The 23,302-nt window shown below is 34.2% G+C and overlaps 5 protein-coding genes across 5 annotated transcripts; 4 read left to right on the top strand and 1 right to left on the bottom strand.

Moving 5' to 3' along the window:
• Positions 1-613: 613 nt before the first annotated feature.
• On the top strand, positions 614-11,005 carry PGO_145060 (hypothetical protein; the record flags this gene model as incomplete). The annotated part of the gene is made up of 2 exons (XM_028690496.1): positions 614-7,205; positions 8,151-11,005. 2 exons carry the CDS (start codon positions 614-616, stop codon positions 11,003-11,005), a joined length of 9,447 nt encoding a protein of 3,148 aa, XP_028546297.1.
• Positions 11,006-12,648: 1,643 nt separating this feature from the next.
• On the bottom strand, positions 12,649-13,158 carry PGO_145050 (hypothetical protein, conserved; the record flags this gene model as incomplete). Its single annotated transcript, XM_028690495.1, has 1 exon — positions 12,649-13,158. One exon carries the CDS (start codon positions 13,156-13,158, stop codon positions 12,649-12,651), a length of 510 nt encoding a protein of 169 aa, XP_028546296.1.
• Positions 13,159-14,987: 1,829 nt separating this feature from the next.
• On the top strand, positions 14,988-17,315 carry PGO_145040 (elongation factor G; the record flags this gene model as incomplete). Its single annotated transcript, XM_028690494.1, has 1 exon — positions 14,988-17,315. The coding sequence occupies one exon, from the start codon at positions 14,988-14,990 to the stop codon at positions 17,313-17,315; it is 2,328 nt and encodes a 775-aa protein (XP_028546295.1).
• A 1,450-nt stretch (positions 17,316-18,765) lies between these two features.
• On the top strand, positions 18,766-22,190 carry PGO_145030 (hypothetical protein, conserved; the record flags this gene model as incomplete). Its single annotated transcript, XM_028690493.1, has 9 exons — positions 18,766-19,469; positions 19,678-19,995; positions 20,186-20,275; positions 20,436-20,482; positions 20,664-20,712; positions 21,020-21,079; positions 21,257-21,434; positions 21,650-21,719; positions 22,144-22,190. 9 exons carry the CDS (start codon positions 18,766-18,768, stop codon positions 22,188-22,190), a joined length of 1,563 nt encoding a protein of 520 aa, XP_028546294.1.
• A 292-nt stretch (positions 22,191-22,482) lies between these two features.
• On the top strand, positions 22,483-23,241 carry PGO_145020 (hypothetical protein, conserved; the record flags this gene model as incomplete). The annotated part of the gene is made up of 3 exons (XM_028690492.1): positions 22,483-22,761; positions 22,988-23,077; positions 23,203-23,241. 3 exons carry the CDS (start codon positions 22,483-22,485, stop codon positions 23,239-23,241), a joined length of 408 nt encoding a protein of 135 aa, XP_028546293.1.
• Between the last annotated feature and the right edge of the window lie 61 nt (positions 23,242-23,302).

The following is a 23,302-nucleotide window of genomic DNA, read 5'->3' as shown; positions in this document are numbered from 1 at the left end:
AAGTTCATATGTGAAAGCTTGTCCCCATTTTGAGTTACCGCAATAATTTTTAAACGTGTCATATCAAATGAATATATTTTCCTTGTCTTTATTTTCGAGCCAAAGTGCCCTATTCTTTTTATTAATTCAGTTTTTAATTTACTTATTAATTAATTTTTCAATTTCGCAATTTCGCAATTTCGCAATTTCATAATTTAAAATTTTTACAATTTTTAATTTTTAATTTTTCTATTTTTGATCACGTCGATCCATTCCTGAAGCCCACACAGTCCTGTGTAAGAAGTGAGAACACGAACATTCCCCATTTTCATTAACTAATCCACTTGTTCATAAACACGTGCATTCGAAGAAGATAAAAAAAAAAAAAATAAATAAATAAATAAATAACGCTTCTTCATGCGTCCTTACCTTCATGCTGACCCAACGCACACTTGATTATGCCCCCCGAAAATACACCCCCCCCCCTCCCCCCTCTCCTCATTTTCACTTTTTGTAATAGACCTGATTGGTCTGACAGTCTTGATTAAGGAAGTTGCACACTTCTGGTACTGATCGGCATTCAAACGCTCTTCTTTATTTCTCGCACATATTACTCCATCAAAACAACAGGAGTATGGAATCATTTGGATGTCAAGGGATTATATCTAATCAAACATGTTCAAATGAGAAAACGATTCAGAACAATCATATTTTCATGAAGAATGGTATGCTGATACAGGAGGGAAGTGAAAGTATAGGAACTTTGGAAAGTACAAATATAAGCAACAGTGTATTGGGATACAATGAAATGATAAAAAATATGAACAATCAAATGAGAATACAAAAGAATGTAAATAATAACAATTTTAACATTGAAAATTACACAAATGGGAATGTTACATCAGGGAATAATACCATGTTCAATCATGTAAATGGAAAAAAGACACCACGAGGAGTCGATTCGATGGAGAAGATGTACAATCAGTATAGATGTAAGAATCAAATATTTAACAATGAATCACTTGCTTTAGGAGCAAATGAGTTTAACCACTTTCTTAGTACCAATAACAATTACAGCCAATTCTGTGGTACGTCTTCCATGGATGATATTTGTAAGAATGGCAACTTCGTGAATCGAGAACCAAATCAGAGAATGAATCACTTCCCTTCAAACGTTTCACATGCAGAGATTTTGGAGAATCGAAACGGCACAGATGTATTTATCGGAGCAAATTGTCTGAACCCATCTCCTTCCAGTAATACCCAATTTAGTTATAAGGGCACGAATGGAATGGTTTCTCCTACATTTCTAGATGCAGGAGAGGAGGAGGGGGAGATGAAGTCCGAGGAACTAGGGACAAAAGAAATTACCCTAGGTAATAACGTAACAAATGAAATTTTAAAAAATGAATTATTGAGTAGCGATATTTTACAAAATGAAATTTTAAGTAGCGATATTTTACAAAATGAAATTTTAAGTAGCGATATTTTACAAAATGAAATTTTAAGTAGCGATATTTTACAAAATGAAATTTTAAGTAGCGATATGTTAAGTCGCGATATTGCAAACATGAATATGAATGATAATAATCTTATCTATAATCGTGGGTTAGGAACCCCTTTCATGAAGAACGATAGAATGGGTGAAGACACGATAAACAAGGGTACATCTATTAATGATTCTTGTGCTGACATTTATCTTTCGAATGGCTATCGAAATAAATCCATTTTGTGTAATAATCTCCACATGGAAACAGGTATAATTCATCAATCGTCAAATATAAACGTTAATGCATTTGCAACAGAAATGAATAGAAATACTAATAGTATAGGTACGATAAAATATACAAACATAAACATGGAATATACTATTGGTAGCAATTATTACCCACTACAAAATAATAGGAATTTCGCTTATAGGAGCGAAAATTATAGCAGAGAATTTAACCTGAACAGTCAAGTGATTTTAGACAAGCATCATCTGATCAAACCCTATGGTCAAAATAGTTACAACACAAATAGCAATAATATTCATTACAATGGTCTTGCAGACACTCATCCATATCACACAAAATGTAATCCTTTTCACAATTCTGAAATGTATGATCAGAGAGTAAGGAGTAATACAAAAAACCTCAATCAAGTGATCAATCGAAATTGTGTAGATGGGGACTATACGTGTGATAATGGTAAGTGCGGAGGGATCAGTTATGAAGAGATTCCAAACCCACCAGGGGGAAGAAGTTTGTATGAATTGTCGAGCGATGTACCAGAGGCCAACAGCGTAGATGTGGCTAGCCACGAAAATGGGGTCAGCAGTTCGAGTTCTCCAAATGAGGTCAGCAGTTCGAGTTCCCCAAACGAGGTCAGCAGTTCTAGTTCCCCAAACGAGGTCAACAATTCGAGTACCCCAACCAGGGTCAGCAGGAAAAGCGAAAATCCATATGATGAGAGTGAGAACCATTGCTATAAAAGGAACGTTCACAGCTTCATGTCGAAGAATGGAGAACCATTCTACAACAATGATAATTTAATAGAGACTTGCAATAACCAAACTGTAGGAATGGTAACTATGAGAACTCAGAGTATGGAATCAAATAAATGCAGATATCCAATAACCACGTATGAACAGATATATGTAGATGATATGACCTTAAACAACAGTTCTTTTAATAATGTATATTCAGAAGCGAATGAAAATATTCCTCTTAACTTATCTGATCATATGTGTAGCAGCATAGACACTACAAAATCAGTTTACGAAGAAAAAGAAAAAAAGGATTTCAGAATTGAACAAAAAGATCAATATAATATCCATTTGAGTGGAAAGTATGAATTAAAGAATAGTGATATTAACAAAAACACTTTGAAGAATTATGTTTGTGATTCACTGAAGGATCATTCAAACTTTGTGAAAACGAATTCTGTTAATAATTTAGTTACAGTGGAGAATCAGGTAGATGTTGTGAATTCGGGGTTACATCGGAATGGTTCTGTTCACGTAGGGACGACGTTGTCGAATTTAGAAAACGTGTTCCAGAATAATGAAGTGGTATCAGAACCCATGGCAGATGTAGCTAGCCATATAAGGAGGGAGAGAAATGTGAATCTATCATGTGAAGATATGACTTTTGAAACGCATCTATATAGGAGAAATTTCACAAACACAGTAAGCAAAGCAGATTATGAGAATGGAAAAAAAAATGACATTGTAACTACTGGTGGTAGCATCAATAAGGAAGAAGTTGCAATGTATGAAGTCAATCCACAGCATCTAAATAATGAAGTAATAATTGATGAGATAAGATGTTCCAATATGGAAAAAACATTTGAGAAATTTAAGCAGAATGAATCGACATGTCAGAGTAATACAGAATTCGAAATTTTAATGAATAATGAAAATGAACCATCATTCCAAAATTTGTCTACACACAGTAGCGTTAATTCAAATCAAAATGAACAAGAGAGAAATGAGATCAGTAACTACCAGAAATCACTAGTAGAATTGCAACAATGCAATATAATCCAAGACAATGACACTTACAGTGAAAATTGTGATAATAATGCACATACAAATATTATACATAAAGGAGAAACATTAATTGGCACTAATAATTCTCATTCAAGCAGTTATGAAAATAATTTTATTAGTACTGTTCAAAGTAGTATGTATAACAAAGATAATAATTTGCCAAGCCACACAAATAATTTAAAGAAATTTAATTTTTCTTCCTCTTTCATTCTGAGTGATTCCAATATGCAAAATTGTCGAGGTTCCTACAATGTCGGGAAGCACATGTTTCCTGAGTCTGTAAATGGTTATGCTGCATCTACGGGTGGAAATGACGTAATAGTTGGTGATAGAACAGAAGCACAAAATGAGAGTATACTCATGGGAAACGGTTCATGTGAGACTTACGCAAGGGATATCCAAATGGACGAAGTGGGTGGAATGAATGGAGAGGAAAAGACCATGACGAGACCCGCATTAAGTAACAGGGGTGTGGGTGTGAATGGAACTTATGAGACTGCTATTACCACGCTGGGGAATTTGAATTTTGAGAATGTACTCAATCAGAGCAATGAAAATATTCATAGGTTCATTAGAGAGCTTAGTTTTTTTATGAACAATGATCAGGTGGAAAATGGGTTAGTTAACACTTCTGGAGTGAACAGCGAATCTGATAATGGTGAAAAATTCCATGGGAGTGGAAATATGCTGATAGGATCCAACACCCAAAGTGTGGCCAGCGTGCATAACAACCCTTACAACATGGATGTACCAAATGGGGATGCACCAAATGTGAATGTAGCGAGTGTGAATGTAGAGAGTGTGAATTTTTCTCAAAATATACCCAATTATATAATGGGGAATAATTATGGACTTTCCACTTTTAACAGCTCCAATGAGCAGCGTTGCAGTGGCAGAAGTAGAGCCAGAAACAATAACGAAAGTAACAACTCTATGATGAGCATCAACCCAAATGAAGCATCATATGATAACAGGCGTGATAGAGTTCATGCAGAAAGCTGTTATATACAAGCGGATGGTGGAGTAGTATACTCTAACAACCCAGATGGTTTTAACAATGCAGATTTTCTCAGACGAGGAACCTTCTTGAACAGTTCAAATATTTCCATTCAAAATGGGTATCCTACCAATGGAATCGAAATGGCCCACGCTAAGGGCAGCAGAATCAATGCCGGCACGAGTTTACACAACGAAAAAATAATGAAAGGGAACGCTTTCACAAGAGGGAATATATCCATGCAGAGCTTATCATGTCATGGAAATTTAAACAACACAAACAGCGTGAGCAATTTAAGAAACACAAACAGCGTGAGCAATTTAAGAAACACAAACAGCATGAGCAATTTAAACAACACAAACAGCATGCGCAATTTAAGAAACATAAACAGCGTAAACAGCATAGGCAACATAAACAACATGCTGGGTGAAGCAGTAATTACGGGCTCTTATAGCGAATGTGTCGTAGGAGCTCCACCTGATTGTGCAGGTGAAAATTGCGAGAGAAATTTGTCGCATAATGGGATGAGCAATGGCAGCGGTATGATAAGTGTGAACATGAGTGACAGTGTTAATACAGACAGTAGTAACACACGCCTCAACTATTTTCCCACAGTCTCGAATTTAAATAAGGACAGCCATAACAACCTCAGTGGTAGCCCGTCTAAAATGCCCAGTGGAGAGTGCAATCAGAGTATGTTTTTCCAATCGAATTCTTACATTTTTGGTGATGCATCTTCAAATAAATTACCTTCAAACAATAGTGGAATTATGAGCAATGATAAGATAAAGTTGCAAATGAGCTTCAATCACATGTTAAGTAGTGAACACACGAATTCATTTAAAAGTTCTTACTCTCAATTTCAACACGTCTCCAACGGAGAATCATACAATGACGTCTATCAGTGTGAGAATGCAGAAGTAAACAGAGAAGAGAAGGGTAATAAAGACATCAACAATAATTCTAAGCTCATTGGTTTTGCTCATGTAGATAGATGTATTAATCCGGACAGCGATTCTACTTCCACAATGAACCAAAAAGATGTATATACTAATTGCAATAGAAATAAGCCATCAAAAGTCAAACAAGGGGAAAATATAAAGTCCAGATGTGAGGGAAAAAATAATATAAAAGTAGAAATATCTAACAATATGAATCATAAAAAACAGCCCCAAAAAAATAAGAACCTGAAGAGGAAACCTAAAACATTTGGAGGAAAAGTAAAGAAAGGTGGGATATACTTTGATTTAGAAATAGAAGCACAAAGAATTAAAAAAACTCCTCTTTGCATATATTCTGTAAAAGATATACTTAATAATTATCGAGCTAGTAAAAAACATATTAGAAGCAATTCAGAGGATGAAGATGAGGATTTAGTTAGATGTACATGTGAAATTCATCACAATATTAATTGTGTAAAGGAATATGTGGAATTTCTGAAAGATAAAATACAAGAAGAGGAAAAACAGAAACTCACAGAATTCCAAAATGGACAAGACACCATTAGCGGGTCCTCAAAAAGATCTAGATCGAAGAAGCGCTCGAAGTCCAAGTCTAAAGGGGAAGAAAATGCCAATTTGTGTACAGATGTAGCAAGCGAAATAGTGACGGGGATATCTGATATTAACTATGGAATCATGAAACCATTAGGTGACAAGTGTGGAGAAAATGAAGAGAAGCAGTGTGAAATGAGCAATGAAAAAATGGAAGGAAAAGCAAATTTGGATGAAACAAAGTTCGATGAAGCAAAGTTGTATGAAGCAAAGTTGGATGAAGCAAATTTGGATGAAGCAAAGTTGGATGAAGCAAAGTTGGATGATGCAAATTTGTATGAAGTAAACATGGAAGGAGAATCACATATTGGCAGAGAGTCATATATGGATGGAGAATCACATATAGGTGGAGAGTCATATATGGGTGGAGAGTCATATATGGGTGGAGAATCACATATGGGCGTAGAATCTTATATGGGTGGAGAATCACATATGGGCGGAGAATCACATATGGGCAGAGAATCACATATGTGCAGAGATGCAAAGGATGAACTTAGGAGAAAAGGGAAAATGGTGAAACATCACATGAACGAGTGTGATAACATTTTTTATAATATAAACAAAATTTGGTCTCCTAATTTTAATAGACCCTTGGGTGATATTGGAAGAAAGCTAATTTTGAAAGAGATTAGAGAACACCATTATACAAATGCATCTAAAACGACAAATCTTTTAACGAACCAAGGATTAGATTATGGAAAGGTTCGGTTCATGAAAGTGAACGAGTTGTATCATTATATGTATGCACTAGGTGTTTTTGAATATGCGGTGAAAATTTCCTTAGAATTTGGATCCAACTTGCGAATGAGTGTTGTAAGCCCTAAAGAAAATTATAAAAATAAGTGTGCAAATTTAAAGAATGGATATTCTTATTGTCTACTTTGCTGTTCTCAAAAAAAAGTGGGTTCATATGACACTTATAGTGTTATCAATTTGATTGAACACAAAATGATCTTAAGGAGCTACTCCAGATTTTTTCAAGAATTTGCGGATCGATATAAATCAAAGAATGAGAACATGATAGTGCACTCAAACCTCGACACTACAGACAATGATTTCGTCCTTCCCAATGACAGCGGTAAGATCGATGGCACCAGTTGTACCGTCAGATACACCAACAATTATGCTACTAGTTTCTCCTCTAGTTTTTCCACTAGTTTTTCCACTAGTTACTACACTAGTTACTACACTAGTTTCTCCACTAATTGCCCCGCTAGCTGCTCCGCTAGCTGTTCCAGTAGTTGAACCGTTAGATGTGGTGCATATGTCCAAGAGAGGGCCAATGATAATACTTATAGGGCCATTTAGAATAGAGGCATTACTAGTATGGTCAATCAGAATAGCCATACATTTAGTATGAGCAGTCAGAATAGAGATACATTTAGTATGACCGGTCAGAATAGAGATACATTTAGTATGACCGGTCAGAATAGAGATACATTTAGTATGACCAGTCAGAATAGAGATACATTTAGTATGACCAGTCAGAATAGAGATACATTTAGTATGACCGGTCAGAATAGCCATGCATTTAGTATGACCAGTCAGAATAGAGATACATTTCGTATGGTCAATGACAGTAGTGGAAACGATGGAGAGGAAAAACACTGAACTTTAGATACACAACCCAGTCCTTGTTGGTAACAAAAAGGATCCCAATACATATACGTTTATAGAAGTATGCAAAAATAGATAGTGATAACTTAGGTAGAATTTGTTATTAATAAGAAATGCGAAGTTTTTTTTTTTTTTTTTTTTTCAGAAACTTTATTCATATCAGTATGGATTGACATTACTACTGTCTTTCCCCACTATTTAAGAATAGCTTTGCCAAAATGTATCAGCAAAGTTTTAGTACTTTTAAAATGGGTCTCAATATATGCATGTATATCTATCTACATGCAAGATGAAAGATGCATGATGCAAGTTGCAAAAAAAAAAAAAAAAAAAAAAAAAAAAAATAAAATAAAATAATAATAATAAAACTTTAGAAGTAGCTTTTTCTCTGCACACTTACACATACAGTTACATTTACACACATATGACATAACAATATAACCCATTTTATGCATCACTCCAAAATTCTTAGAATTAAATAGACACGACATAACAACGATGGATTTGTTTGAAAAGATAGAACGCTCGAATCACTATGCTTGTGAAGGAGTGCAAAAGCGAAGCTCATTTTATGAGGACTTTGTAAAAGATGAGGATGGACAACTGCGGATGAGGAGTGTCATCGATTTGAGTAGCACGAACAGTGTGACAGGTTTGAATAGCACGAACAGTGTGACAGGTTTGAGTAGCACGAACAGTGTGACAGGTTTGAGTAGCACGAACTGTGTGACAGGTTTGAGTAGCACGAACTGTGTGACAGGTTTGAGTAGCACGAACAGTGTGACAGGTTTGAGTAGCACGAACTGTGTGACAGGTTTGAGTAGCACGAACTGTGTGACAGGTTTGAACGGATCTGATTTATTTTTCTGCATCGATCAAGGTGCTCATAAGTACCTCAGAAATACACATATCAATGAAAACAAAATAATTCCTTTAAAAAATGGCAATGTGAGGGGTGCCAGCACCGAGATCGAGGGAGTTGGAGGAGAGTATAGTAATGTGTTAAGCGATTCATTTAGCTACGAAATAAGGGATGTACGAAGCAGGAGAAGAGAATGTAAAGACAGTGTTCAAACGAACAACAATAATAGAAGTGACATAGAGGAGAAAGGTGATTCTCAAGACAAGCATAATAGTTGTGGTAAGGAAAGAAAATATGATGAAGATAATAACAGCAGATATGATGGTGAAAACGAGATATGTTCCCCATACTGTATTTCGTGCAGGGGATCCATTAGCTATGATTCTACAGAAAAAAAGAATATCAACCATAAGAGGTATCAACTGTATTACTATAAAGACTATGCAATATCCCCTGAGTTATTAAGCAATCTGAAAATTCACAAAAATATATTCAATCCTTGTTGTAATAATAGAAAAGGTGATTCTTCCAATGGGATGGATCTATCGTCTATGATGAATTGTAAAAGGAGTCCAGATTTGACAAAGTTCATTTTGAATATAATTATGAAGAAAACGTATAATTGTAATCAGGTTAACAATAAAAACAAGTTGGTTGAATATATCCACAAATCTAATTTGTCTTATAAGAATAAGAAGGAACGATGGAAGAATGAAGGAAAAGACATGCAGGTATTCTCTCACGTATATGATAAAAGTAGAGAAGTGGCCATTTCTCAATGCAGAAACATTTCAGAAGCTGTAAATGTAGGAAATTTGTATGACTTAATTCAGGTGAACCGGACGCACGATGATGATGTTAAGCGGGAAATGGAGGAGCTTGGGCGGGAGAGGAAATTAAACAAATTGGAAAAAGAAATCGAAATCAAAAAAGAAGGCGAAATCGATAAGACAACGCCCATGATCAGCCCAATGGAGACACATGAACCCACAGAAACGCAAAAAAGAACGTTGCATCATCAAAAGAATGGCGAAATACACAGGGAGGGAAAAAAAGGAAGAAAAGAAAAGTACAGAAATGTATGTCATTGCAAATCAAATAATTTTAATTATACGAAAGGTAGATATTCCTCTAGTGGCCCCGTAACACGAGGGGACATCGATAGAATAGCATCGCGAATCAGGAGAAGCAAGTTATACACATCCATATTAAAAAACGTGCATAGGAAGATCTCTTCACTAAAGGATAATGAAATATTCCTTAACAAAATTAAAAAACAAAACAAAAAAAGAGAAAGATCAAGAGAAAGATCAAGAGAAAGATCAAGAGAAAGATCAAGAGAAAGATCGAGAGAAAGATCGAGAGAAAGATCGAGAGAAAGAGCTACAGCAAGAGCAAGAACGAGAACAATTTACACGAATAATCATTTCGATTGTGAAGCATTTAGAGAATTTTCTTTATTCCATGGGCTTGACCTAGTCGAAAAGGATGATAGACACAGAGGAGGACCACTCAGAAAGTCATTTAGTCACACATCTCTTGCACATTTTTTTTATATTCCTCTTGCAGCCCATCGAATCGGTACATATTTATATGAACACACATCTCGCACTTTTAGAGAAAGGTATATTACCCCATTCCAAACTTCCTTACAGATAATAAAAGAAAACATAAACACAGCGAACTCATTAAACTACAGAAAATATTTCCGCCATCACACAGTAGCATCTTTAAACAAAAGCAAGATATTGATGACGAGGAAGATGAAGATAAGGGGACGTAGAAGGTGGGGAAAATGTTTTAAAAAAATAATTGAATTTACACGACTCTTTAAGGAGGTATCTAAAGGGAAAAAATTGCGAAATTTGTCATGCCGTAAGCAAGGCAACGATTCAGAGGATATCTCAAAGGAAAAAGAAAAAGATGACGATGAGGGAATCAAATTCCAACAGAGTCCGTCCAGCCAACAGGGCCCGTCCAGCCAACAGGGCCCATCCAGCCAACAGGGCCCGTCCAATCAACAGAACCCATCCAGCCAACAGGGCCCGTCCAATCAACAGAACCCATCCAGCCAACAGAACCCGTCCAGCCGACAGAACCAGTCCAATCAACAAATTCAACTAAATGGCATCAAATTTGCAGGTACTCATATCGGAACAACCGATGGAGAAGACATTGACATACCTGAGAACTCAACAAATGACAAAGAAAAAAATGAAATAAAGCAAAATAGAAAAAAAAAAAAGAAAGATAGATGGAAAAACAGGTCGAAATGCAGATGGAAAAAAAGACGGAAAGGTAAATGGAATGGCAATTTGAAAAAGAAAAACGACAGGAATATTTTGAAATACTTCCCTGAGTATGAGCAGGATATCAATTCGAGTGTTTCAAGAAGGAACCAAAGGAGAAGGATGCACTTAGCACGGTGTATCGAAAGTCTCATGGATGCCCGTGGGACTGTGTGAAGAGGCTGACAAATTGGAGAAGCAAATAGAGAAGTGAACAAATGGTGAAACAAATAGAGAAGTGAACAAATGGTGAAACAAATAGAGAAGTGAACAAATGGTGAAACAAATAGAGAAGTGAACAAATGGTGAAACAAATAGAGAAGTAAACAAATGGTGAAGCAAACAAATTGGTGAAGCAAACAAATTGGTGAAGTTGGTGCAACATATGATGTGTCTCTCCTCTCCCCATCCAGACCTGCATATGTACATACATGTTAGTGTGTATATACACACATGTTCCCTTTTTTTATTTTTCCCATTCGTGCATAATGACCAGGAAGGGAAAAACAAAACAAAAAAAAAAAAAAAAAATAGCCTTCACAAAGGAGAGAAAAATACACAGTTGAAAAAAAGTTACATCATGTTGTTATATCATTGTTATTTTCACTTTAAAACTTGATGATTTTTAAAAACTTACAAAAAAAAAATTTATGAAAAGGGATGGGATGGAAAAAAAGAAAGTTTGGAATAACCTTTTCTCATTTTTTTTTTTTTTTTTTTTTTTTTTTTCACGTGTGCACAATATATACCCGTTGTGTCTATGCTCATGTATGTGTGTGTTATATATATGCATTTTTCTGTCCATAATTTTTTTAAAAAAGTTTATACACCTTTTAGTATGTCAACTTGTTAATTTCTTGAATGAATTAAATGTAGCAGTGTTTGTATAAATTAATAATGGCCGAGTCACATACTTATTATTCCCAGTTTTGCTTCCTTGCACTTATTAAATCTTAAGAAACACCACACTACCATCCACCTGCTTTTGTAGCAAACCGTATAAACATGGTCTCTTCATGAAATGCAATCGTGCTTGTGAATGCACACATGCATAAATGTACACACATATACGTGTGCATGAGGACTCATAGAATATTATACACTCTTCTTGTTCAGACTGAATACAAATTTTTCAACTCCAAAAAAGAAAAAAAGAAAAAAAGAAAAAAACAACAAGACAAAAAAACAAGACAAAAAAACAAGACAACAAAAGAACAAAACAACAAAGATATGTTTGCTTATTGGCATCCACGCCCCCTTTTTTTTTTTTTTCCTTTTAAATGGTTAATTATACTTGTCTGAATGGCGTTCATTTTTCATTTTGTTTTAACATTGTGTAAATGTAGATCTGTGCTTATTCACCCCGCTACATTTGCATACACAGAATGTGACTTACTCCGCCCTACCTTTACCCCTGTTGATTCATGTCACAATGGCGTGATAGTGCAACATGAGATGCCATTTGACAAAACAAAACATTTCAGTCTCCACACTTTACTACGTGAATAAGAAATACTATTTAATTTTCGAAACAGAAAAAAATTTTAAATTAAAATAGGTACCTTTGCTTAGATGGTGAAAATTGACGAAGGGAGTAACAAAAAAGCATCACCAACAGCACTAAAAAAAAGTATTCTTTTCTTTTTTCTTTTTTTTTTTTTTTTTTTTCAAATCAAGTATGCAGACAGAAGCACAATATGTATAGGAGATGGTAAACATATTTCCACAAAAAAAAAAAAAAAAAAAAACCACGATCTTTCAGTATATGTATGTACATTTACGGAGAGCCTCACCTGTGGCTAACTCTTGTACTGGTGACATTATCCAGGTCCAACCTTGGGTATATCGAAATGTTCACTAAGGGACGCTAAGTTATCATTGAATTTCTGCAACCGTTCACGATAACTTTCTTTTAAAATATTTTCAATTCGTTGTTTTTCTCTTTTTTTTAAAACTAACTGATATGCTTTTTCTGATTCGGTTAAATTGAGTTGTAAAACTTCCTTCAATTTTGTTTCATCAGCTGACATTTCCTTGTTATCATCCATCACAATCCCTTCTTCATTTTCAAGTAGACTAATATTTCCACCTTTGCACATGTCATGAGACTTCGTCTCACCGAAAAATGGTTCGTTGTAATGACCTGTTCCATTTTCTACAACATCACTACTTCTGTCAGTTTTTTCTTCCCTGATATATATTTTTTTTTTTTTTTTTTTTTCTTTCCTACTTTGTTCATTTGCATGGTTTACATGTTTTGAGTGATTTCCTTTTTTTATTTTTGAAACCTTCAGTTTTAATTTGCCTCCAACAAATTCGCTGTCTTTCATACTGCTTGTTGTCAGTTATGCTAGCAGAAGAAATGAATAAATAAATGAAGTAGTCTTAATGCAAACGGTGGTAGCAATGGAAACGATGGTGGCAATGGAAACGGTGGTAGCAATGGAAACGGTGGTAGCAATGGAAACAATGGTAGCAATGGAAACAATGGTAGTAATGGTAATAACAGTGGCTATTCCTTTGTGTCTCTTAACACTTCATCGACATAAATATGCCTCTTATTTCCTTAGATGTTTCAACTAGAAAAAAAACAATATATATATATATATATATATATATATATATATATATATATATATATATATATAAAAGCGTCTGGTTTAGGATGTTCAAATTCATATGTGGGCCTGGGTATTTTTTTTCCTCTTTTTATGGAAAATCATTCTCTTCTTCCGAAAATAAGTAGTGAAAAATGAATATCAAAATGGATATGGATATACCTGCGTTGAAAAGTAGGAAGGGGAACTATTATGCACTAAGGGGAAGGGGCCATCTCTGATTGATATGGATAGAGGTGTCATCCACCTGTTAGTAGTTGTGTTTGATGATATGTCTTTCACGGCGTCAGCTACTAACTCTCATCTCATCTTCTCATTTTTTCACCTTTTCACTTTTTTTATTTTATTATTTTTTTTTTTTTTTTTCCTCCTTTAGGTAAAAAACTATGAACATAGCCATCTATGTATGTGCCTCCTCTCTCTCAGAGCAACATAATATGCATAATTTTTACCCAAAATGTTTGAAATTAAATACAGTTCGTAGTCCATAGTGTTTTTTCATCGCTTTTTTCTAAAGTTCTCATAAAGTTGCAGGGTTAGGGACGAAAGGAGCACAATTAAGAACAGGCTTCCTGAATTTTTTTTTTCTTTTTTTCGAAAGAATTTGCCAAATAATGAGAAACTTTTTTTTTTTCATGCAAGAACTTGCCAAATAATGAGAAACTTTTTTTTTTTTTTTTTTTCATGCAAGAACTTGCCAAATATTGAGAAACTTTTTTTTTTTTTTTTTTTTCATGCAAGAACTTGCCAAATATTGAGAAACTTTTTTTTTTTTTTTTTTTTTTTTTTTTGTATGAAAGAACTTCAATTCTGCTCTATCCCTAGAATTTGTTTTTCATGTGTATGTATTCCCAGGTGGGTATTATATTTAAAGAAAGGAATTTCCTCTCCTCCTCTTCTAACACTTCTCTCCTTCCATATTTTTTTCCCCCTGCGTTTTGAGCATTTGAAGTTTTCCGTCTTCCTTTTTTCTCCAACCTTTTGACTTAACACCATGTTTGGTGTTCCATTTTTGGCGTTCCATTTTTGGCGTTCCATTTTTGGTGTTCCATTTTTGGTGTTCCATTTTTGGCGTTCCATTTTTGGTATTCCATTTTTGGTGTTCCATTTTTGGCGTTCCATTTTTGGTATTCCATTTTTGGTGTTTCATTTTTTTTTTCGCCCCTTTTTCCTGCACAAGGTATTTCCCTCCTCTCTGAGCAAAGCTCATTTGGCTCGTTTTAAAATGCATATATTTGTACTAAATTTTACGCATGCCACGGAAAATACAAGGGACGAAACTGAATTAAAATTTTTCTACATTGGACCGTTCAGGAGCGGTTTCCACAAAAAATGTATTTTACTACCTACATATATATATATATATATATATATAACACTACATATTCCGATCTCCATAAATTCCCCATGGCTATTAAAACAAGGAGAGGAATAAGTAATACTTTAGGGTTAGGGAGAATATTTAAACCCATTTGAACCTTTTTTTTTTTTTTTTTTTTTTTCTAAATCAACCACATTCGTTTGACACAAAAATATGCACTATGATAGTATACAGATCGCTAGTTCTGAGGAGGCTTGCTTATTGTGTACTAACGAAAAAGGTGGCAAAAAAAAAAAATTGTTTTTTTTTTTTTCTGAACAGTTCAGGTAGAAAATTTTCATCAATTTGTGTAGAAAATTTACGAAATATTGGAATTAGTGCACATATAGATGCAGGAAAAACGACTTTAACAGAAAGAATTTTGTATTATACTGGGAAAATAAAAAGCATACATGAGGTTAGAGGAAGTGATGGAGTAGGAGCCACAATGGATTCAATGGATTTAGAAAGAGAAAAAGGAATAACAATTCAATCAGCAGCAACTAACTGTAATTGGGAATTTAATAATAAAAAATTTACAATTAATATAATTGATACCCCAGGTCATGTGGATTTCACAATTGAAGTGGAAAGATCTCTAAGAGTCTTAGATGCAGCGGTTCTGGTTATTTGTGCCGTTTCAGGAGTTCAAAGTCAAACATTAACAGTAAATAGACAAATGAATCGATATTCCATTCCTAGAATTTTGTTTATTAATAAATTAGATAGAGATGGTGCAAACGTCGAGAGGACTTTAAGTATGATTGAAAACAAATTAAATTTAAATACTTTATTGCTACAAATGCCAATTGGGATAGAACAAAAACTCAAAGGGGTATACGATCTTATTTCCAGAAAATGTTATTTATTCAAAGGTCCGAATGGTGCACTAGTAGAAGAAGTAAAAGACACTGAGGTGATTCTGAACGATCCTTCCTTTTCTCACGAAACAATGGAAATGTTGAGAACACGAATTTTTGAAAAGCTAGCCGATATAGATGATGAATTTGCAGAAATTTATCTGAACCAAGAAATTAAAAATATCAAAAATGAGGATGTGTATGCTGCTATACGAAAGTGCACTATAAAAAATATGATAGTACCGATATGTCTGGGTAGCGCAAAAAATAATATAGGAGTTCAAATTCTGCTGAATTACGTGTGCAAATTTTTACCTTCACCTAATGAGATCAGCAGTTATGGGTATGTGTACAATGAAGGAGGAGGAGACCATCATGACAAGAAGGAAGAGGTTATCGATAGTGGAAGTTCCAATACACAAATTCGAAGCAAGAACAAGAAACGTATAGAACTACATTGCGATAGTTCTCTGCCAATGGTAGGATTTCTATTTAAAATTCAAGAAGATTCGATGTATGGTCAAATGAGTTATTTCAGGATATATCAAGGGAAAATTAAAAAAAAGGATATGATAACAAATATGATAACAAATAAAAAAGAAGTAATAAAAAAAATTATGAAAATGCACTCAAATATGGCACACGAAGTTATTGAAGCATATGCAGGTGATATTGTTGCAATAAATGGAATTAGCGGAACAACTGGGACAACTTACACGAATGGAATATGTTCCAATTTACATTTACTGAATATACATGTACCTAAGCCAGTAATATCTGTCGCTGTGGATATTGAAAAGAAGGGAGACGTAACAAAATTGACAAAGGCATTAAACAGATTTGTAAAGGAAGATCCAACATTTCATGTGAAAACTGATGAACAAACAAAGGAAATAATTTTTGAAGGAATTGGAGAATTACAATTAGAAATTTATAAAGAGAGATTAAAAAGAGAGTTCAATATTAATGTAAATTTAAAAAATCCGAAAATAAATTTCAAGGAAACTATTACCAAACCGTATGAATGTACGTACACTTATAAAAAACAAAAGGGTGGTGCAGGATTATATGCACATGTTCATGCAATTTTTGAAACAGTATCAGATGATTATAATGAAACAACATATTGTACTTTCGTCAATGAAGTAATTGGAAATGATTTGCCAAAAAATTTTATCTTATCTATTGAAAAAGCTTTTAAAGAACAAATAGAAAAAGGGTATCTGAACAGTTCAGAAATTATTAACATGAAAATGAGATTAATTGGTGGAAAAACACATGAAGTGGACAGTAACGATTTGGCATTTAAAAAAGCAACTATTAATCTAATTAAAGAAAATTATCAAAACTTTTCTCCAGTACTTTTAGAACCAATTATGCTCGTGGAAATCATCTCCCATTATGAACATCAAAGTAAAATTCTTACCAGTATTACAAAACGAAAAGGGCTTGTCACCAACATTCTTAGTCAAATGAACATGGTACACATACATGCTGACATACCACTCAAGCACATGTTCAATTATATAAACGAGATAAGGGCAATTACACAGGGACAGGGAACCTATACAATGGAGTTCTCTCGCTACGAACAAGTTAGTAAGACTGATTTGGATGATATATTGAAAAAACGTCGGGAGGAGAAGTGATTCGAAATGAGTACAATCCTGGCAGACGAGTCTAAACAGGGATTGATACAATATGGTACAGGTTGCTTCAAGGGGTGAACATCATCAGAAGTGGCCATAATCGATCAATTTAATCTGAGTGCGCATATCTGAGTAGGCCACACTGAGAGGTATATCATCCATGTAACTCTCCGTTGCAATGAATATTCTGCACCCGAATAAGCCACATTTTTTATACAATGGATTTGTATACACATTTGAACTCGTGTATCTATGACTCAAGCCACGTTCAATCTCTATATATATATTTACACCCTTCTCCCCAAAGTGAGGTGAAAAAAATGGGTGCATGGGTAACTGTGCATATGTGAAATAATCAACCGATGGATCCATTCATTTTTGTCAATGCATGAGAGGAAAGAAGGAAGAAAAGAAGGGAGAAAAGAAGGGAGAAAAGAAGGGAGAAAAGAAGGGAGAAAAGAAGGGAGAAAAGAAGGAAGAAAAGAAGGGAGAAAAGAAGGGAGAAAAGAAGGGAGAAAAGAAGGAAGAAAAGAAGGAAGAAAAGAAGGGAGAAAAGAAGGGAGAAAAGAAGGGAGAAAAGAAGGGAGAAAAGAAGGGAGAAAAGAAGGGAGAAAAGAAGGAAGAAAAGAAGGAAGAAAAGAAGGGAGAAAAGAAGGGAGAAAAGAAGGGAGAAAAGAAGGGAGAAAAGAAGCAGTATATTTTTATATCCCCTAAAAATGTTATCACATACCAGTTGAAACAAAAAACACATATTTTTTTTTTTTTTTCTTCTTCAAAAATTTATAATTTCAGTCCGAGGCAAGTTCATGTTTGTTTTTTTGCTCTTTCATTTTCAGCTGTGTAGGTGAAAAATGTGTCAGCCTCTACCTAGTTCTTTTTTTTTTTTTTTTTTTTAAGAAAATAATAATACCTCTTTTCATTGAAAAAGGTATATAAACATCCACTCTCTCGTTTGGGTAATACTTTTTTTTTTTTTTACGTTTTTTCCCACTTGGAAATGAAAAAAAAAAAAAAAAAAATTCTGAAATTATTGTAGGTGTTTGTGGGGGATATAGATATAAAACAAGGAAAACTGGATAAGCAGCTTGCAGTGTTATGTGTGATTTCCCCTTTTTTTTTTTTTTTTTTTTTTTATATATTCAAATTGTGATTGCAACTGCTACACAGCGGCAACCTCGACTGTGAGTACGAATGTTTTTTCAAATTCCACATGTTGCAATTACTGTAACTTTTCATCATTTCATATGGAATATATAAACCCCTATGGTCAAACACTCCACCTGAAGGTTTATTTTTGTAGACCTAATTCATACCACGACATTGTTCCTTTACTTGTGATGCAAATCTTGACACATTGAGAAAAAAAAATAGCTCATCAAAAGAACAAAACAGGGTTTACTTCAACACGAGAAAAGGTTATGGCATTATAAAAAAAAAAAAAAAAAAAAAAATGGAAAACATCCTTAGAGCTAGCCATTTTAATGTATACATAAAAAGAACATGTCAAGTGAAGAATAATTTGGTTCGAAAAGGACGAGCTGGGATGGAGTTAAGTTCTCTTCAGCTGCGAAGATGTGTAAAGAAAAAAACATTACCTTCTTTCAATTTAGAAAAAGGAAAACTAAAAGAAGAAAATGAAGAAAGTAAAGAAAGTAAAGAAAATGAAGAAAAAGTAAGCATAAGGCATCAGCACGATGATGATAGTGGATCCTTGTACAGTAGGGATCGTCCTCGTTATAACAAAAAAAGAATGGGTGTCCATATGTCAGGAGGAGGAGGGGGCTGTGAAATGCAGAACTCATCTATAATGAAAGAATTCTATGAAGCATACTTTGAAGACAAACAGATGAGAAGATTTTTCTGCAAAAATAAAAAAAGGGGATGGTCTATATGGAAGAGAGACCAGAATTATTTCTCGTCAGTTCAAAATGAAAAAAGTGCTGAGAAAAACAAACAGCACAAAATTATTCTTACAGATAATTTTGTAAATCAAGAAAATTTGAAAAAAGAAATTTTAGACATGCACAGAAAACTGATTGAAAATTCTTTTATTGATAAGAAAAAAGAGGAAATTTATTTTTTGTTAAAAAGTGCAATTAAGCCAAACTTGAAGGGGAAAATTTATTTCGTCGGATCCTGTGAAAATAACATATGGTATGTCGAAAAAGAATTAAAACGTGGAGAAAAAAAAAAAAAAAAAAAAAAAAAAAAAAAAAACAAATTCACATAAAATCTATCTGCATATGAATGTACACGCACCTATGTGTGCTTATGTGAACATCTAGGTAAAGACACACACACACACACGGAGATTACTTCTTTTCTCTCCCTTTTTTTTTATTTTAACCTCGCCAAAAAAAAGGATAAAGAACTCAGACATAGACTGTTGTATAGTTGTAGAAAATTGTGAAGATAAGAATTCCTATATGTACATTTTGAATGTGATTAAAAGTGCAATAAATTTAATATATCCTTCTCTAAGAGTGAATATTATTAAGGCATCCGTTCCTATAGCAAAAATTTACCAGGAAGAGAACAACATTTGTGACATTAGCATTAACAATACTGTTGCCATTGTGAATACCAAGTTTGTATCTACTCTCTGCAGCATGGATGAACGAATTATGATAATAAACCGCATCATTAAGTACTGGGCCAAGCAGAAGAATATTAACAACAGGTGAGAGAAGAATTCCCCTCGTTTCAGAGTTGGGGCGCGGCTTTTTTTCTTGTTCCAGGATTGATACTGCATGTATGTGCATGTGTATGTGCATTTATATATACATATATATATGTATATGTACATTTATACCATACCCCATCAGTGAAAATTTTTTATGAACGTCTTTTTTTTCATGTTCAAACGATAGATCACAAGGCACCTTCAGCTCCTATGCTCTCTTCCTGTTGACGTACTTCTTTTTGCAAAACCTGGAAATACCTTTGCTACCACCATACAAGTAGAGAATGAAAAAAGCTCACGGGGTGCCCACACGCATGGGTCAATGTATGTCCGTATGCATGCCCGTATGCATGCCCGTATGCATACTTATATGAATACTTATATGCATACTTATATGCACACGTGTACGTATGTATATTCTCCTTTTCGCTTGACAGATTCATAGAACGTGAAAATGCGTCCTCCTTCGAAATTAACAGCGAGTGTAAGTGAAGTTGATTATGTTCCTCGGTTCGTGCACATAAGTTGTAACGCCCCACCGGTGGGTACATGAATTTGTATAGGGGAGGGTGCCGTATACCTTTTCTCATCCTCTCAATGTATCAATTTCATGCATTTGAAATAAGAATTCGATGAAATTTCTCTTTATCTCTTCCCATTTTAAGATTTTTTTCTCCAGGATGACGTAGAAATGCCCTTTTACACGGATACTAGGTAATCGACAATGTCACAAAAGTGGAAGCTTTAGAAAGAATAAGAAAAAGTATCGCGTCATCTGAGTGAAATGGAGTGATTTGTGCACACCAACACAATACACAACACAGCCCACTCATCACTTCTACTCATCACTTCTGCATATCACTTCTACTCATCACTTCTGCATATCACTTCTACTCATCACTTCTACTCATCACTTCTACTCATCACTTCTGCATATCACTTCTACTCATCACTTCTGCATATCACTTCTACTCATCACTTCTGCATATCACTTCTTCCCATCATTTCTCCCCACCCGCAGCGACATTTCCAACAAATTGGATGTACCACACAAAAACGAGGATGATGTTTCCAAGTTGTTGTACGGATTTTTCGAGGTAAAATGCAGAAATAAAACAAACAAACAAAAAAAAAAAAAAAAAAATTACAACGCTGAAAATGAAAGACCTTTGAAACCATACAGTCACTTGTCCTTATAACACATATGCCCTTATATCAAATTTTCCCATGTCATGTCCTCTTAACAGTTTTACTCCCGAACAACTTGCAAAAATGGAATAACATTAGACATATACAACAATCAGATCATTGAAAATAAAGATATGACAGCAAATGTTTTCTGTCCAATAACGAAAAAAATAGTAAACACGTATAGCATTAATACCTGGAAGAAGATGTTCCAAAAAATTCACACAGCTCATGAACGGCTGAAATGTGTAAGTGTAAAAATGTAAAAGTACTTTTTCTTCTATTCCATTACGTCATATATATATATGTAAGCATATGGGCTTGCATACGCGGGGGAAAAGGGGATGTGATAAAAACAACACGCAAAGCTCATATGCATGTAATATTATGAGTTTTTTTTTTTTTTTTTTTTTTTTTTTTTAATTATTGTAAATTCCACATACACCCTTTCTATAACCTTCAGGGCAAGAGCTTGGATATCATTTGTGAGGAAACAAAAAACAACACTCCTAGTAGAAAAATTGATCTTAAAGGTGAGGCTCCCTTCAGAAGAGGAAAAAAAAAAAAAAAAAAACACTTATATATATATATATGCATATATATAATATCTACATGTACATATGCACAAAGCAATTACTTGCGCGAGCATGCTTGTATTTTACACTTCTACCGCGATCTCATTTGGGGGCTGTAAAAAAACATCAACGTGGGCACACATGTAAATGGCTCCCATGGGCCCATATATATACATATATACACATATATACATATATACATATATACACATATATACATATATACACATATATACATATATACACATATATACATATATACACATATATACATATATACACATATATACATATATATATACATATTTTTTTTTCGTTTTCTTTAATTTTTTTTCATTTTTTTTCATTCTTCTCATTTTTTTTCGTTTTTCCACCTGTTCAGATCACTTATTAAGGCGAAAAATATTTCAAAATTTGTATGAGCCATAAAATTGAATAGCACGACGCTTTAGCCTGGTATGTATGAAGTGGGCTCGGGCGGAAGCATACCATTTTTCGTGCAACGCTATTCAGCATTCTATGAGGAAATACTTCTCAACATTTTATGCAGCGACATTACGAAGCGCATCGATCAATGCTGCAATTGTAAAAGAGAACACATTCAACAATATATTTTTTTTTGGCACTCATTTTTTTCTACGTTTTTCATCCCATGGCGAAAAACTTATCCCATTTTTTTCCTCCCCACCCCCTACCCCATGAAAAAGAACCACGGAACACAATGATCAGATTTGCTTGTAGTACACATCTTTTTAAAAAGAATAATATTTGTATTAAAAGTTTTGAATTTTTAAAAGTTTTTAAAATTAAAGCTTTCAAAAATGGGATTGATAAAAAAAAAATTGTAGCTGAAACACAGGGAAAAGTTACTGTAGATCAGGCCTTACAACATTTTACAAAATCGGAACTTTTTTTTCTTTTCTTCGTTCCTTTTACATTTGTATCTGCTTACATTTATTTTATGTGGACTATTTTCAAGTATATCTGTGACATTCAAGATGTGAGTTTAGGAAGCACATATATAAAAAAAAAAAAAAAAAAAAAAAAAACACGTCACGATGTTGCACGCATGTTTCTCATAATGTACAGCTCCCTACGCGGCTCCCCACCCCCTTGTTTCATCCATATTGCAAATGAGAATTTCTTTGTCACATGAATACGTCTTCATATTGGACACACAAGATCCACATTTTCTTTCACAATGCATTCATATTTCCCCTTAACAGATACAGCATTTGATAAAAAAAATTCGTTGGATGAATGGCAAGGAGTCTTATCCCTTTGAGTACCTCAAGACTGAGCAGAACCTCCCGCGCGTATGAATTCTTTACGTGTCATTTCGTGCGATGAGACTATATCCATCACGACATTTCCCCTGTACCATGCCAGTTTTTCCCTATTTTTCCTCCCATATTTTTGCCCATTTTACGCCTTTGTCTAGCAGGAACCTATCATCGTAGCTATAAAGAAATTCGAATAGCTAGCCCTCCACAGAAAATCCAACGTGGGTGTAAGGAATATACGTTTTGTAATAATTTTTT

Source organism: Plasmodium gonderi, assembly GCF_002157705.1.
Source record: "Plasmodium gonderi DNA, contig: Chr14, whole genome shotgun sequence".
NCBI classification, from domain to species: domain Eukaryota; phylum Apicomplexa; class Aconoidasida; order Haemosporida; family Plasmodiidae; genus Plasmodium; species Plasmodium gonderi.
Note: the sequence above shows the minus strand (reverse complement) of the source record. Positions and strands in the feature narration are given on the sequence as shown.